This window comes from Bos javanicus, chromosome 8 (assembly GCF_032452875.1).
Source record: "Bos javanicus breed banteng chromosome 8, ARS-OSU_banteng_1.0, whole genome shotgun sequence".
NCBI lineage: Eukaryota > Metazoa > Chordata > Mammalia > Artiodactyla > Bovidae > Bos > Bos javanicus.
In genome coordinates, this window is record NC_083875.1 from 82,154,284 (window position 1) to 82,170,416 (window position 16,133).

The window sequence follows — 16,133 nt, forward strand, 5'->3', positions numbered from 1 at the left end:
CCACTCAGATGACAGAAGAATTCTTTACTTTTGATGTTTATTAATTTAATCCAAAGTGACTTGGTGTTCATGAGTCTGCATCAGTTTTGTTTTGTTTTTTCCCTGGAAAACACTGCATCTTTAGACTCAACATCTATTCTTCCTTGTTTCAGTAAATTATCTTAATTGTATCTTTGAACACATTCATTTTTTTTTTTTCCCTTACAGGATGCTGAGTTTCAAGGTTACTGGTTATTTTTGTCATACCATCATTGTCCTCCATACATGTTATTTTCTAGTTATTTGCTTCTGTCTTTTTGTTCTTCACAGAATATGTTTATCTCAAGCAGTATTATTTTTATTATTAATGTTATTGTTATAACAGTATTATTATTTTTCTTTAATGGCTATTCTTTTCCTTGATGTTTCCATTTTATTAATGCTCCTATGGTGGTATTATTTTGGTCCCTAATTTATTCCCTTTGCTTTGAAATCTCTTCCTCTCATTTTATTGTTTTGTCATCTTGTCTTTGAGTTTTCATTTCATTGAATTTATGTTCTTATTCATTTCAGTTGCTCAGTCATGTCCAGCTCTTTGCGACCCCATGGACTTCCCTGTCTATCACCAACTCCTGGAGTTTACCCAAACTCATGTCCATTGAGTTGGTGATGCCATCCAACCATCCCATCCTCTGTTGTCCCCTTCTCCTCCTGCTTCAATCTTTCCTAGCATCAGGGTCTTTTCACCTAACATTCCAGGTTCCTATGCAATATTGCTCTTTACAGCATGGGACCTTGCTCCTATCACCAGTCACATCCACAACTGGGTGTTGTTTTTGCTTTGGCTCTGTCTCTTTGTTCTTTCTGGAGTTATTTCTCCGCTGATCTCCAGTAGTATATTGGGTACTTACCAACCTGGGGAGTTCATCTCTCAATGTCCTATCTTTTTGCCTTTTCATACTGTTCATGGGGTTCTCAAGGCAAGAATACTGAAGTGGTTTGCCATTCCCTTCTCCAGTGGACCATATTTTGTCAGCACTCTCCACCATGTCCCATCTGTCATGGGTGGCCCTACACGGCATGGCTTATAGTTTCATCGAGTTAGACAAGGCTGTGGTCCATGTGACTAGATTGGTTAGTTGTCTGAGATTGTGTTTTCTGTCTGTCTGTCCTTTGATGTCCTCTCTCAGTGTCTACCGTCTTACTGGGGTTTCTCTGACCCTGGACCTGGGCTATCTCCTCAAGGCTGGTCCAGCGAAGCACAGCTGCCACTTCTGACCTTGGATGTGGGATAGCTCTTCTCAGCCACTCTAACGCCATTCCATGTTATTATTATTTTCTTTTAATTTATATTTTAGTGTAAAGCATTTGTGGAGAATTTTCTTCTGTGCCTTGGATTATGTTTTCTTCAAGACTGGATTCTTTGTCTTTTACATTATGCTTCTTATTTCTAGCTCTATCTTTATGTGGGTTTTTGCTGTATTGGTTTGCACAGTTGCCATACTTTTTTCTTGCTCATTCTCAGCATGAGTTGCACAGTCCTGATCCTGTATTTATTCTCATATGTATTGGAACATTATCTTCGATTTCTTTTGCAATTTCTCTTAGACATGTTTTTCTTCCCCTCTGAGCTCTAGTTTTAAGCTTGGATATTATGCATGGAGAGGTGGAGAAGAGCTCCACTGGAGCTGCGTATAGCCTTTATTGTAAGAATTTGGCTCCGCCAACTCATGAAATTTTGTGAAAGTTTTCCCATCCAAGATTCTCTTCACCTAATTTGGGTGCTGCTTTTTCCACTGCAGGTATTCTCCCAATTAATATTGTTCTTCCAATGCAGCTTGGAGCCCTAGAACCCATACAGTTCATAAGAGTACCATCTTCAGTTGTTTATTTCCCAGGTTTTGCTCATCTCAATTGAGCAAACATTTTCAGTCCCTCCACAGACAAAAAGAGAGGAAAAATAAAGATATTCCTGTGTTTTTTCCAAATGTGTGGGTATTTGTGAGAACTTGTGGGGTTTGGGCAATTCACCAGTACCACTACAGCTAAGCATGATGGAGGGGGCGGTGCAGAGGGAGGGTTGGAGGCTGTCTTGGAATGTTATGTTTCTTTCTTTAGTTTTTTCTTTGAAGTTTATGCCACAGGCTGTACTCTTTCCTTGTTTGGTGCTGCTAGTGACATTTTTCAGAGAAGGCAATGGCACCCCACTCCAGTACTCTTGCCTGGAAAATCCCATGGACGGAAGAGCCTGGTGAGCTGCAGTCCATGGGGTCGCTAAGAGTCGGACATGACTCAGCGACTTCACTTTGACTTTTCACTTTCATGCATTGGAGAAGGAAATGGCAACCTACTCCAGTGTTCTTGCCTGGAGAATCCCAGGGATGGGGGAGCCTGGTGGGCTGCCGTCTATGGGGTCGCACAGAGTCGGACACGACTGAAGCGACTTAGCAGCAGCAGCAGCAGTGACATTTTTGCTAACTTTTAGAAAATGGATTGTGTTTTGTTGATATTGCTAGTTAGTTTTTGATGAGGAAGGCCATGATTCAGTTTCTATACAAAGAAGATCTTCAAATTCTTCTTTTTCCAATTGAATTTTGAATCCTTTCATTTCTGAACACCTCATCTACCCAGTACTTCAGAATTATCATCTTTCTACCTCTCAACTAAAATTGCTCTCTTGAGCAATGACTGATTCCTGACCGTTTCATTTCTTTTCAGCATTTATCCTGCCATCACTGTCCTTATTTCAATATTTTGATTATTTGTATTGTCCCTCCTACTGTCCCCTCTCTATCAGCATAGTGATTATTCATAAAACCTCTGACAGAAATTCCTAGTTCTATGTAAATATCAAGCCAGAGTCAGTTTATCCAGGAGAAGCTACATGCATCTGCTTTTTGTTGAAAACTTTCACCGGTACTATAAAATAATTACCAAATTAACCATGTGCCAAAATTGGTGTCATTTAAAAAAATATTTTAATGCTTAATTTAGTGTTTTTAGGTGATAACCAAAATAAGCTATGTAGGGCTGACCTGGTCAGTATATAGATTATTAGGAGAATAAGAAATGAAAAAAAAAAAAACAAAAAACTTCCCAAGGAATACATTTTTTGACTAGAGTATTGGCTTGCAACAGTTGTCAAGAATCTAGATAAAATTTCACCCCAACTCACTGTCCAAATAGCAGGAATGTTGTTATTTTTGTGTCTTTGGCTTTTATATTTTCAGGCATACTCTAGTGGTAAGAAACTAGGGCCCTAGTATTTGTTGCTAACGGACTTTGTCAGTGATCTTAGATCACATCAGTGCCTTAAGTCCTGTTAACAATCCTAGAATCAGTGTTCAAGGAAAACCCTCCTTGTCCAATTGATATTTATAAGTTGCTTTTATAAAAATGCCAACATGCTGAAGTAAAGAGTGAAGACAGATGAAAGAATTGAAAAGAAGTGGTAAGGGAAGGAATACTCAAAAGAGACATCTTTCTTCTTAAACATTCTGTTGTGGAAAATGGGGAAAGGCTTCTATGATTAGTCCACTCCAGGTGTATATGCCAATTTTTGAATGGAACCAGGAAAACTAGTACTTTGTAGTTAAGATTATGCGTCAGTTCAGTTGCCCAATCACGTCCGACTCTGCAACCCCATGAACTGCAGCATGCCAGGCTTCCCTGTCCATCACCAACTTACGGAGTTTGCTCAAACTCATGTCCATGAGATTATGTGTATGAATGGAATAAGAAGGACCGGTTGAGTTGATTCCACTGGTGGTACAAAGACTACCCTGGTGAGACCAAGTGTCTTCTTGGATTGGATGGAGCACAGGATGGAAGAATGTTTAGCACTATAGACAAACATTCCCTGCAGATATAGGCTTCATGTCTTAGGGATGTTTGAGGTATTGAGTTTTTGTGATTCAGTGTGATCCAGACATTACTTTGCCAACAAAGGTCCGTCTAGTTAAGGCTATGGCTTTTCCAGTAGTCATGTATGGATGTGAGAGTTGGACTATAAAGAAAGCTGAGCGCAGAAGAATTAATGCTTTTGAACTGAGGTGTTGAAGAAGACTCTTGAGAGTCCCTTGGACTGCAAGGAGATCCAACCAGTTCATCCTAAAGGAAATCAGTCCTGAATATTCATTGGAAGGACTGATGTTGAAGCTGAAACTCCAATACTTTGGCCACCTGATGCGAAGAGCTGATTCATTTGAAAAGATCCTGATGCTGGAAAAGATTGAAGGCGGGAGGAGAAGGGGACGACAGAGGATGAGTTGGTTGGATTGCATCACTGACTCAATGGACATGAGTTTAAGTGGACTCCGGGAGTGGGTGATGGACAGGGAGGCCTGGCGTGCTGCAGTCCATGGGGTCGCAAAGAGTCAGACACAACTAAGTAACTGAATTGAACTGTGGTCCCTTAGACCCGTCCTCCTCAGGACTGATTGGCAGCCTTCAGCTAGCTGTATGGCCTGCAGTTCTCAGCTCTGAGCAGGAAGAGGCAGATGGCCACCTGCTAAGAAGTGGGACAGTTACCTTTTCTAAAAAGTAAAGCAGAGCTTCTTGGGGACCTCCTACGCTTTTATTGTATTTACAGAAAATCTGAAACATTGTGTTCTGCAATTTTGTAAAGAAAGATCCAATTGTAATAGGAAAATGCAAAAGGGCAGAATTAAGGTTAACTCTGGATTTCCTGCTTCTCAAGCAATTAAATTCTCCCCCTTGTCATTGAGTTAATGTAATTTTCCCCCCACTTAATAGAGCATAAATTATTGGACAAATATGGGATAAGTTGATATGGACTATAAGGAGATAATGCAGTAAAATTAGTAAGAAATTACAATTACAGTACTTGAATTTTTAAGAAGCAAGAATTCTGTCATTAAGCCAATGAAATATCTGCAAAGTAATCTAATAATATATCAGATTATGAAAAATTAATTTCTGATTCAAATTTTTTACAAAATAATTATTAATATAATCAAATCATGACTTTAAGAACCTCAATCAAAAATACTTCTTTGCTTTCTAAATATTGCTTTTGTTTCCTTTGATATTTTTTTCTCAATATACCCACTGCAGTGTATACTATATTGCATTCTATTTGGATTGTCTCCTTGCATTTTTACTGATGAATTTTTTTTCACTGAAGTATAGTTGATGTACAACATTGTGCTAGTTTCTGGTGCACTGCAAAGCGTCTCATACCTTCTTTTTCAGACTATCTTCCATCATAATTTACTGTGAGATACTGATATAGTTCCCTGCACTGTGTAGTAGGAGCTTGTGGTTTATACGTAGTGTTGTGTGATATAGTAGTGGTGTCTGCTAATCCTAAACTCCTAATTTATTTCTCCCCTCTTCCCCTTTGGTAACCATAAATTTGTTTTCTATGTCTGTGAGTCTCTTTCAGTTTTGTAAATAAGTCCATTTGTATCATTTTTTAAGATTCCATATATAAGTGATGTCATATATCTATCTTTGTCTGACTTACTTCACTTAGTATAACAATCTCTAGGTTCATTCATGTTGCTGAAAATGGCATTATTTCCTTCCTTTTTTCTGGCTGTGTAATATTCCATCGTGTGCATATATATATATATATATATGTGTGTGTGTGTGTGTGTGTGTGTCTGTGTCTGTGTGTCTGTGTATCTATCATATCTTCTTCATCCATTCATCTGTTGATGCTCACTTAGGATGCTTCCATATCTTGGTTACTGTAAATAGTGCTACTATGAGCATTAGGGGACTTAGACTGATACTGATTGAGAAGGCAATGGCACCCCACTCCAGTACTCTTGTCTGGAAAATCCCATGGACGGAGGAGCCTGGAGGGCTGCAGTCCATGGGGTCGCTAAGAGTCAGACACGACTGAGCAATTTCACTTTGACTTTTCACTTTCATGCATTGGAGAAGGAAATGGCAACCCACTCCAGTATTCTTGCCTAGAGAATCCCAGGGATGGAGGAGCCTGGTGGGCTGCCGTCGATGGGGTTGCACAGAGTTGGATACGACTGAAGTGACTTAGCAGACTGATACATGTTAATATTAGTTTTGTTGTATTTGTGTTATGTATTTTGGGTGAAGCAATAGGCAAGTAGAGTCTTAGAAGGAGAACAGAGGTTGCAAGAAATAAATCTTTCACCAGTGCTCTTAATAGGGAAATTCTGTCTCTGGAAGAAATGGACCTAACCACCCATAAACACATAGGAAGGGACAGCTGACTCTGCCAGTGTAGTGATGGCTATGCTTAATGCCATGATAGAAAAAGAACACCTTGTCATACAAATTGTTCGCAGATTTCTAGTCCTGTGTATTCCATCTGTTTGTAATACAATGGTCTGCACTGCTGCTTGCATCTCACACTCTGAGTTCCATGGATCTCATCAGAGCCCTGTGCTGACCCTGGCTCTGCAGACTAGGTTGTGGTAGAGGCGTCCGTCTGAAGGGATGCTCATTTATTAATGGCAGTGTCATATTTTATCATCTGGGCTTACACATGTGCCCTCTTTAAGGACCAATTTAAAAGGTGATTTCCAATTTATTAAAAGAAAACCTGTAAGTTCAGGTCTTACTTATCACTCAATATTAAGTCCCTAGAAAGTTAAATATTGTTCTTGTTTGTTTCATGTTCTGTATTTACCCAAAATGTATCTTATCAAACCTGCAGATGAGGAAGGGTTGACACTAGGCTTACCCATTTAGCATATAAAAATGTACAACCCCCATGTAAATTAAGATTTCAGATTAAGAACAAAGAACTTTTTCATGTAAGTATGCCCTCAATTTACCTGGGTATCCTATGTTTTATCTCACAAACGTAGTTTAGACCAAATCAAGATTCCAGAATAAGATGGACTGAAAAGATTGGTCACAATACACAAGATGCAGATCAAATATAAATGTGACTTTGAATATTCATATGCAAATATTTTTTAGTTCTTCTGATATTATGGGTATGTTTTTAAAAGAATCCTTATCTTTTGGAGGTATTTACTGAAACATTGGTGAAATTATGTTAACGTTTGGGATTTACTTCTAAATAATGCAAGAGGCAAGTGAGTGGATGGTGCAGATTGGCTATGGGACACTGGGTGTGTAAAGTTTAATTACACTTTGCTACTTTTGAATGTGTCTGAAATTTTCCATTTTCCATAGTAAAGGATAAAATGGGTATGTGTGTAAGTCATGCCCTTAGATTAAAAAAAAAAATCTATTCTTGAAACATCTTAAATATCAAACAATTGAGGACTTGTGCCGTGGCACCAGAAGAGGCTGCAGATGGAGGCAGGAGCCTGTGAGCTATTTTGGGGATTGTGACATCTCTGTTCCTCCACTGGGGTATTAATTGTCTTGGTTTTTGTCTTTATTATCCATAGAGCAATGCAAAAAAGCCATTAGTTACTAGCCTCTCAGAGTTGGGATTATTCAGTGTGTAACAGGATCTCTGATGGCTCAGTGGTAAAGAACCTGCCTACCAGTGCAGGAGACACAGGAGGCATGGGTTCAATCCCTGGGTTGGGAAGATCCCCTAGAAGAGGAAATGGCAACCCACTCCAGTATTCTTGCCTGGAGAATCCCATGGACAGAGGAGCCTGGCGGGCTACAGTCCATGGGGGTGCAATAGAGTCGGAGATGACTGAGCAACTGAGCACAAACACACACAGGATCTCTAGGGAAGCTGATGAGGAGGAGAACAAGGTTAAGTTAGAGGGACAGTGCAGGGTGCTATGGCTGGCCTTTTGAAAATAGTTAAACATGGAATGAAATAAACTGTTGGGTTAGGTCAGAATAACAAACGTTACTTTTTTCAATTTGTTTGTGGTTTTTACAAAAATAAGTCTCTATAACTGATTGGACTGCGGCCCTGGTAAATGAATAAATTGAGTATATAGCCTAATATTTCAGTGTCAGCCTGCCTTCCCTAGCAGGTGAATTGTCAGCAGCTGGGAATGCTCAATCTCTGGCATGACTCCAGGAAGGGTTATTTATTGATGGACATCTTTAATGATTTGCTTTTATCTTCTTCCAGGATTTCCTTCAAATGCTCTTGGAGAACATCCCAGAAGAAAAAAGGTGAGGACCAATTTAGGAATTAAGGGCCCAGTTTTATTTTGAATGTTAAAAATGATTCTGCCATTGTTTGGCAAATTGCAGCCTGGAAGTTTAATCTTCCTCTGTTAATAGAGGAGGGACCTAGCCCAGCCAGCAGGAGTCCTGGGATGATCAACGGGACCTAGAAATATTGGGAGTGTGGACTCTAGGAGCCAGCACGAACAGCTGGAGACACTCTTTGGCCTCAGCTGCCATGAAAAAGAATGGAGAAGAGACAGTTCTAAAAGTTAGGGTGACTTGTTTTGGAATGTCTGAAATGTTTCAGATTTGCCATCCTTTTATTTTTAAAGTGAACATGCAAGGTTTGCTTCGTGTAAAAATCACATCGGATATGTCCATTATTGCTGATGTCAAGAACAACAGGTTACCTGCAAGAATTTTTCTTTTCTTTTATACTTGCCCTGAAATAACCTTTCAGGTCCTCTAACAGAATGGAGCAATTTCCTTAGGAACTAATACAAAAAACGGAAAAAGAAAATTAATAGAGATGGTATATTACCTCCTTAGGCTGTTACCCACGTCTGTTTCTGAGTAATGACTATACATTCTTTCAGGAGAACTTCTCAGAGCACAAATAGAGCAATTTTCATGGAGCTGACAAGGTGCATTTTTCATTTTGGAGATCTTTCTTTACATCCCCTTCCTAATAAGCTTATGGAGTTCATTTGGATGTCCCAAGCCCTCTAGCTCCAAGCCCACCTTGGGCTCCCGCAAGCCCACCTAGATTTTATCATTGTGAATATTTATTATGACCCCACAAAGTAACTTTTGTTGTGACTGTGGATGTTAAGAGCAGCATCTCCATTGAACGGTGCCCACTGACCACCAACCTTCGCCCTTCAAGAGGCTGCCTCGCCCAGTTAGGATCACATTTTGACTAGCAGACTTAAGCTTTTTAAAAAAATTTTCCTTAAGAGTTGAGACTTCATTGCTACAATGAATGTATTTCAGCAAGAATACTAGAATATATTTTGAAACTCAAACATTGTCTTTCCCGCCAGCTAACCTCAGAATCTAATCCAGCTTTTGAAGCAGACTGTTCATCCTTTTACCGATGCAGCACGTTGTACCAATTTTATCCAGCTCTCCGAAGGCCCCACGCCTACCCGTGGAGCCTCTAATCTTTGACTCCATCGCAAGCTGATCCTCAGACACATCTGTTAGGCATGTGAGCTGTGCTGAACAAGACAAAATTTTTCAGGTTAGACCAGCCAGTTAAGGTCCCAGGGCCAGCCCGCCTGTGTCATACTGCCTTTCTCTTATTCTCTTACTTCAATTAATTTTAACATTCTCTATTGAGTACCTCCTTCACCAGGTTTTAGGCTGGACACTAGGAAATAAAAAATTAATTCTATGCTTAGCCTTCAGGGAGCTCCTAGTCAGCTGCTAAAGATGTACATGATACAGGTCATGACTCAGGGTAGGGAGTTCTTTGGTGAACTTCAGCACGGAGATAGGGCTCAGCAGTCCTACGGTCAAGCCTTCAGGCCAGAGGTCTACTGAAGGTTTCAGGTAGGGGAGTGCCATCAGCAAGGTACTTGGGGGTGGGGGGCAGCATGGGAGAGAGATGGGATGCAGAGAACTAGATATCAGGAGACCAACCAGAGACAGAAACGGCAGCTCACTGAAGATCCAGAGCTGGGACCATGGGTGGATGGTGGCAGCGGGCTATAAACAGATCTCAGGAATACCCCCAGGAGTGCCGCAGTTAAGTTGGTTGATTGGTTGAGCTGAAAGGAGGAGTCCTGCATGACCTGACCTTTCTCTGTCTGCCACTCGGTTACACGCTGAGTTTAGAAGTCCTGGCGATCCAGGCAGCAGGTGTTTGGTCTCAGGAATCAGTATGGGGCAAAGGGAGGGAAGGTTGAGTGTTTGAAGGTGGAAGAGGGGAGATGAGACACCATGTTTTAGACATCTTCAGTGAGTGGTTTCTGTCCAGATGCTGATGAGACCAAGAAGAAGAAGCTAGGAGTGCTTATCCAGCGTGCCTTCCCCACCTGATAGTCCAACAGTATCAACAGCTGCCAGTTCTTTCTTTGCTCATCGGTTATTATGTTTTGTGCACACATTCACGTGTTTGTTTTAATTCAGTACTCTTCCTCCCCCTTGAAGCTAGGGAGTGCTTGTTTGTAAATGTTACCTCAGCAATCTTCATTAGCTACCCAAGCGCAGATGACTTGCTCTGATCAAGAAAAGAAGTAACCATGTATAAAGCCTTGAGGCATACACTGTTTGTATCCCCACGTAGGAAGGGAACGCAAAAACATAAATTACTGACATTTAAAAACCCATACAAAAAAATAAATAAAAAATAAAAACCCTTACAAAATGTAAGTTGCAGTTCAGAACAAGAGCCTTTTCTGCTTCACACCCTGAACGTGGAAGCCCCCAAAGCCTGAGTCCCTCGAGAACTGCACTGCCCGTGTTCTCTGCACCTTCACTGTTCCTGACGCACAAGCCTTGCGCTTTCCTGTAGGCACGCAGATAGAAGGTGATCTTTAGAATCTCAAGGGGCCGAAGACAGAGCCAAGAGTGATAAAGACCTTTCTCCTGATCAGCACTGAGTTGATAGGCACAGGCAGCAGATATGGCTAATAGTCAGCACCCTATCCTTGTCATTCCACCCCCAGAAGTCAATTGACCGAGCAATGTAGAACACGCAGTACATACAGTGCTCTTTCACACACACCTGGGTCTTGTTTCTGTGTACTATAACATTAAGAAGTAGTACTGGTCACTTTCCCGGCCTTAAACACAACTTATTTTTCTAACCAGCATCATGCAGGGTGGCCAGCCCATTCCCTCCCTTGTGGCATTAACTACATGTGACTACGTTCAGAGCTCACAGGGTCTGGAGACCCACTCCTAAAACTCAGAGCTGCCTTTCAGGACACAGGTGTACAGCATGGGAGCTCTCTGGCCAGAGGGTGAGACAGCCGGCTGTTCCGGATACCCGGGAGGCCTCAGTAATGAGGCAGAAGCACTGTTCACTAGTACAGAGACGGCGGGCGTGCAGGCGTGGGTCTGTGTACTTTTAGCTGTCTGTATAAAATCAATTTCCATAGTGAGCAGACATGCAGAAGAGTAATTTCCTGTAAGTCCTGGGTCCCAGAGAAGTGGAAATGCTTCTGCTTGTCTGTTGTGATTATTTAAGCTCCATGATCTCAGAGGGGAAAAACTCACCATTGGCCTTGACTCTGAGTGTCTTGATTTGAAAAAGTCAGCTTTCAGCTTTACCACTGCTACATATCCAAGCCCAAAGCTGAAACTTCATCTGTACTATCATCTCAGTAATCATGATCAAAACAGGAAAAATATGTACATTTTAAAAAATAAAACATAGAGCCCCTTTGATTCCTGAAAATTCGGCATTTTCAGACCGTCTCCCATAATTTCCTTGGGAGGTAAGGCTACTTCTACTACTTCTATAATGTTTACGTTTGTTTTTAGTGGATGGAGTCAATGCTTTGATCTTCCTCTCAGAATTTAACATCTTATTACACTTAAGGAATCTGTAAGTGGGCATCCGTGCAGTTTGATGTCTGCACTGAGACTGGGAGTCTAGAAACCTAGGTCTTTTCTCTAGCTCTTTCCTTTAGCCCGGGCTGACTTTGAACAGTTTTCTTATGCTGCAGTTTCTCCATCTGCTAAAAAAGCCACACAACAATTGACACCCACTTCACGAGGATATTATGAGGAATGAAGTGATAATGGTTATAAGGTGTTTTGAACCTTTCCAGGGGAAGGTGATCTGGAAACACAGGTTCTCTTCATTCACAGGAGAGTGTCTTTTGCTCCTGGATGCAGCTGAACAATGAACTCTCCTGTCCTCACACTCCTGCCCTCCCAAGGGTCCCCCTATCTCTTCTGAACTGTAATTGGGGGCAGACAAACAGGGCAGCCACAGCAGCAGCCAGGTCACCTTCAGCAGGAGAGATATGAGCAAGAAGTCAGCATTGGCGGAAGCCAGCACAGGCCTTCTCCTCTTGCAGGCTTGTCTGCACCGTAAATCATGAACAATATATTGTGAAGCCTGCATTCCACACAGGAAGAAAAGTGAGAGCTTTGCAGCCAGACAACACAAGGTTGAGTCCCAGCACTTTGAGCACCATCTAGAAGGCCCTGAGCAACTCCCTTAGCCTCTTGGACCTCTATTTGCTCATCTCTAAGATGGGGATAATAGTATTAGTCTTGTACAGAACCCTATCAGAACCCTGTGCCTGATAGGCATCCATTGAATGTTTGCCACAGAGATAAGCTTTAGCCTGTTCTCAGTCTTCACTGGTGAAGATGTCCTCAGTCAGTAACACTCCAGGACTCAACTCCCCAGGCCCTGCCCTCCACCATGCCATCCCCTGACCGTGCCACCCCTAAAGAAGTATCTTTCAGCTAAAAGTCTCCAAAGGAAATTTATGTCCCTGTCCTCTTACTCACTCCTCCATGGGGATGCACAACAGCTGTTCACCATCTTTTGTAAAACCGCCTGAAAATGGCCCTGTAGTCAGTCCCAGACTTCTCTTCTTCAGGATATTTAATCCCAGTTCCCTTGACCTCCCTTGTGGATCTAATGTGCTTACCCCTTTGATCATCACTACTGCTGTCTTCTAAATCCTTTCTAAATTCTTCATTTTAAGTTGTTGCAGGTTTAAGGATGCCCATTTTCCTAGAATCCACAACACAGTGCAGCTCAGTTCCAAGTGCTGCCGCCTTCCTGGGTATCTCCTGAAGGATGGGTAACCAGACCTTTTGTCCCTCCTTGGCTGGAAAGGAAGAAGATGAATGGGCTACTTAGAGAGAAGCACCAAAGAAGGATAGACGGGGATAAAAACAGACCCTTGCTTCTAAATTGGGTCAAACAGTTGAGGTCACCAGCAGGGCCTCCATAGCTGCTCGAGCCCCAGGCAGGAGCTCTACACACCAGATGAACAGCCCCCTGGGTGCCAGACCAGGTGGGAACTGTCTGCATTTGTTCCAAACAAGAATGAACCTTCTTCTGAACATCATCCTCAGTGGAAGTTGCCAAATCCGTCTTACCTTCCAGCCTGGCACATGTCACTAGAAAGTAAAACAACCTCAAGTCCCCTTGGGCGCTTCTCCAAGTGGCCCTTTGACACCACTTTCCTCCTCCTGGCATATCAGTTATGCCAGGTGAGGGCATTTCCAGAGCCTCTTTCTATGGCCAAACAAATAAATCAAATCCAAGAAAGTATAATCACCTTAATGTGCTGAGAGATGCCTCCTCTCTTCTGGTCATCCCACCCCCACTCCAAGTATGCTCACGTGTGCACATGTGCGCGCACACCCACACACACAGGCATCTGAGGGCACGTGTGCATGCACACACATGAGCACACGCTTCCACACTCTCACAGCCTACAGATGAGACTCGGCCATGGGCACTGAGATGACGACAAAGAAACTGGGGAAGAGCCCAGGAATGGTGGCTCCTGGCCTTTCACAGCCAGTAATTTCACTGACCTGGGAACTGGGCAAACAGCCTAGGAGGATAGTCATCTTCCCCTTATTCACTTCTGGCCTCTTCCCTGTCTGGTCATCCCGCAGATGAGCATCATCTCGAAAATGAATCCAAACTAGTTTTTCTCCTCTCTGTGTATTTTCTCTTTGTTGAAATAGCAACAGTTGCCCCCTTCAACCACCTTTGCTTTTGCCCTGGGTAGGAAGACCTCCCAGGTCCTATCACTTCATGGCAAATGGATGGGAAATGTGGAAACAGTGTCAGATTTCATTTTCTAGGGCTCCAAAATCAATGAGGATGGTGACCACAGTTATGAAATTAAAAGACGCTTGCTCCTTAGACGAAGAGCTATGACAAACCTAGACAATGTATTAAAAAGCAGAGCCATTACTTTGCCAACAAAGGTCCATCTAGTCAAGGCTATGGCTTTTCCAGTAGTCATGTATGGATGTGAGAGTTGGACCATAAAGAAAGTTGAGTGCCGAAGAATTGATGCTTTCAAACTGTGGTGCTGGAGAAGGCTCTTGAGAGTCCCTTGGACAGCAAGGAGATCAAACCAGTCAATCCTAAAGGAAATCAACCTTGAATATTCATTGGAAGGACTGATGCTGAAGTTGAAGCTCCAATTGCCACCTGATATGGAAAGACCCTGATGCTGGGAAAGATTGTGGTCAAAAGAAGGGAATGACAGAGGATGAGATGGTTGGATGACATCACTAACTCAATGGACTCATATGAGTTTGAGCAAACTCTGGGAGATAGTGAAGGACAGGGAAGCCTGGGATGCTGCAGTTCATGGGGTTTCAAAGAGTCAGACACAATTTGGCAACTGAACAAATTGTTGTACAAGGGAAGACCAAGACACATTAGTGACTTGTTTGTCAGTGAAGAAGAAAAGGAAGGACAAGATCAGTCAACCCTGTCTTCCCTAAGCCACCTAGGCCCGCTTTTGCCTCCCTTCTCACTACGTCCAGACTACAGCAGAACGGTACAGGTGTGACGGGAGCACTTGGCCTTCAGCACCTTTACTGATGCAGACAGCACTGTATCTTTCCACAACCTCTTTACAATTCCAAAGGGTGGGAGGAGGGAATATTTCATATATGTAATGGAGTATATAATACATAAAATTTTAAAAGATACAGACCTTAATGACTTGGGAATGTCTTACTGGGCAAGGTGATTATTAACTTAAAAAGGAATAATTTTTATTGAGTCAACAATGAAATGTGTTTTCATTCACTCAGATAAAAAGTATCTATGGGGATACTTATGCCACAACTGTTTTAAGTGCAGGGTTAAGAGAAGTGAGTAAAACAGACACCGACCCTGGTCTCAGAGAGCTTTGATCTAGTAAGGAAACATTTACAAGTCAAGTAACAAAATCAATTGCAGTCTCAGACTGTGACAGAATACTGTGCCACAGAAGACAGGGCCTGTGTGGGTGTGACATACGCAGCCTGGAAGAAGATTCCAAGAAGGCCTCTGTGGCTGGAGAGATTGGGCATAAGCAGGAGTTATCTCAAAGCCAGGGAGGAATTGCTTAAACTTCAATAAGACAGGAAGACATGACCTAAAGTTTGTGGACCCTAAACATATTGTACCTTTAAAGGAGTATTTAAATCAGCAGGCATGAGACCAAAAGATTTCAGCTGACTTTGGATCAAACAAGCAATCATAACATTTCAAATAAAGTGGAATGAAGACGTGCTTGAAAACAGGCATCAGAAGCCGTGTGTGCTGCATGGCTCTGAGCCTCCTTGGGTTCCGATGATGAATTGTATCATTTTTGCTTGCTGTCACCCATCGTCACCATGAAGTTGGCATTTCATTTTGATGTACTCAGTGCTGCGAGGTTCAGATTTCACGTTACTCCACCTCTCTCCAGGAAGCAGCCACGCCTGACATGTCCCATGAACATGCCCTCTCCTCCCTGCATAGGCACTCCCAACGAAGACTTCCTCTCAAGGCATCAGGGACCTCCTGTGGGGCCACTTTGATTCTTAGATCTCATCGTGTGCACTCCTGTGGACTTGAGAGACGCTCTACTGAATATGACCATGCCCCCTCCTCACTTTAACCTGAGACATCACTGCACTTCCTCCAAATTTCTCTGAAAGAACAATGCTGCAATGTGCCCCGATAGATAGAACCATTCTGTGTATTAATAATAAGTGCGCTGTAACTTTAAAAATTTTATTGATTGGTTTATTTTTGGCTGTGCTGGGTCTTCACTGCTGGGCTCAGGCCTTCTCTATACGTGCGATGAGGGGGACTACGCTTTGTTTTGGAGCACGGCTTCAGTTTTCATAGCACACAGGCTCAGTAGTTGTGGTGCGTGGGCTTAGTTGCTCTGAAGCATGTGGAATCGTCCCAGACCAGGGACTGAACCCATGTCCCCTGCTTTGGCAGGTGGATTTCTACCCACTGTGCCACCAGGGAAGTCCACTCTGTAACTTTTTAATCCTTTACTTTTTCGTTGTCGTTTTATTTTTAAAGGCCGGAGCTGTCTGTTGGAAACATCTTCCGAGACTGGCTGGAGAGTTCTGGAATTCCACAGGTGAGC

At 42.5% G+C, this 16,133-nt stretch overlaps 1 protein-coding gene across 9 annotated transcripts in view; it reads left to right on the plus strand.

The window, feature by feature from the left end:
- AOPEP (aminopeptidase O (putative)) overlaps window positions 1-16,133 on the plus strand; it is a 422,559-nt gene that overhangs the window by 294,986 nt on the left and 111,440 nt on the right. For all 9 annotated transcript variants that reach the window (XM_061426105.1, XM_061426109.1, XM_061426102.1 and 6 more), the window contains 2 exons: window positions 8,009-8,052; window positions 16,067-16,127. In XM_061426105.1, the coding sequence (XP_061282089.1) occupies window positions 8,009-8,052; window positions 16,067-16,127 (105 nt within the window). The remainder of the gene's footprint in view (window positions 1-8,008; window positions 8,053-16,066; window positions 16,128-16,133) is intronic.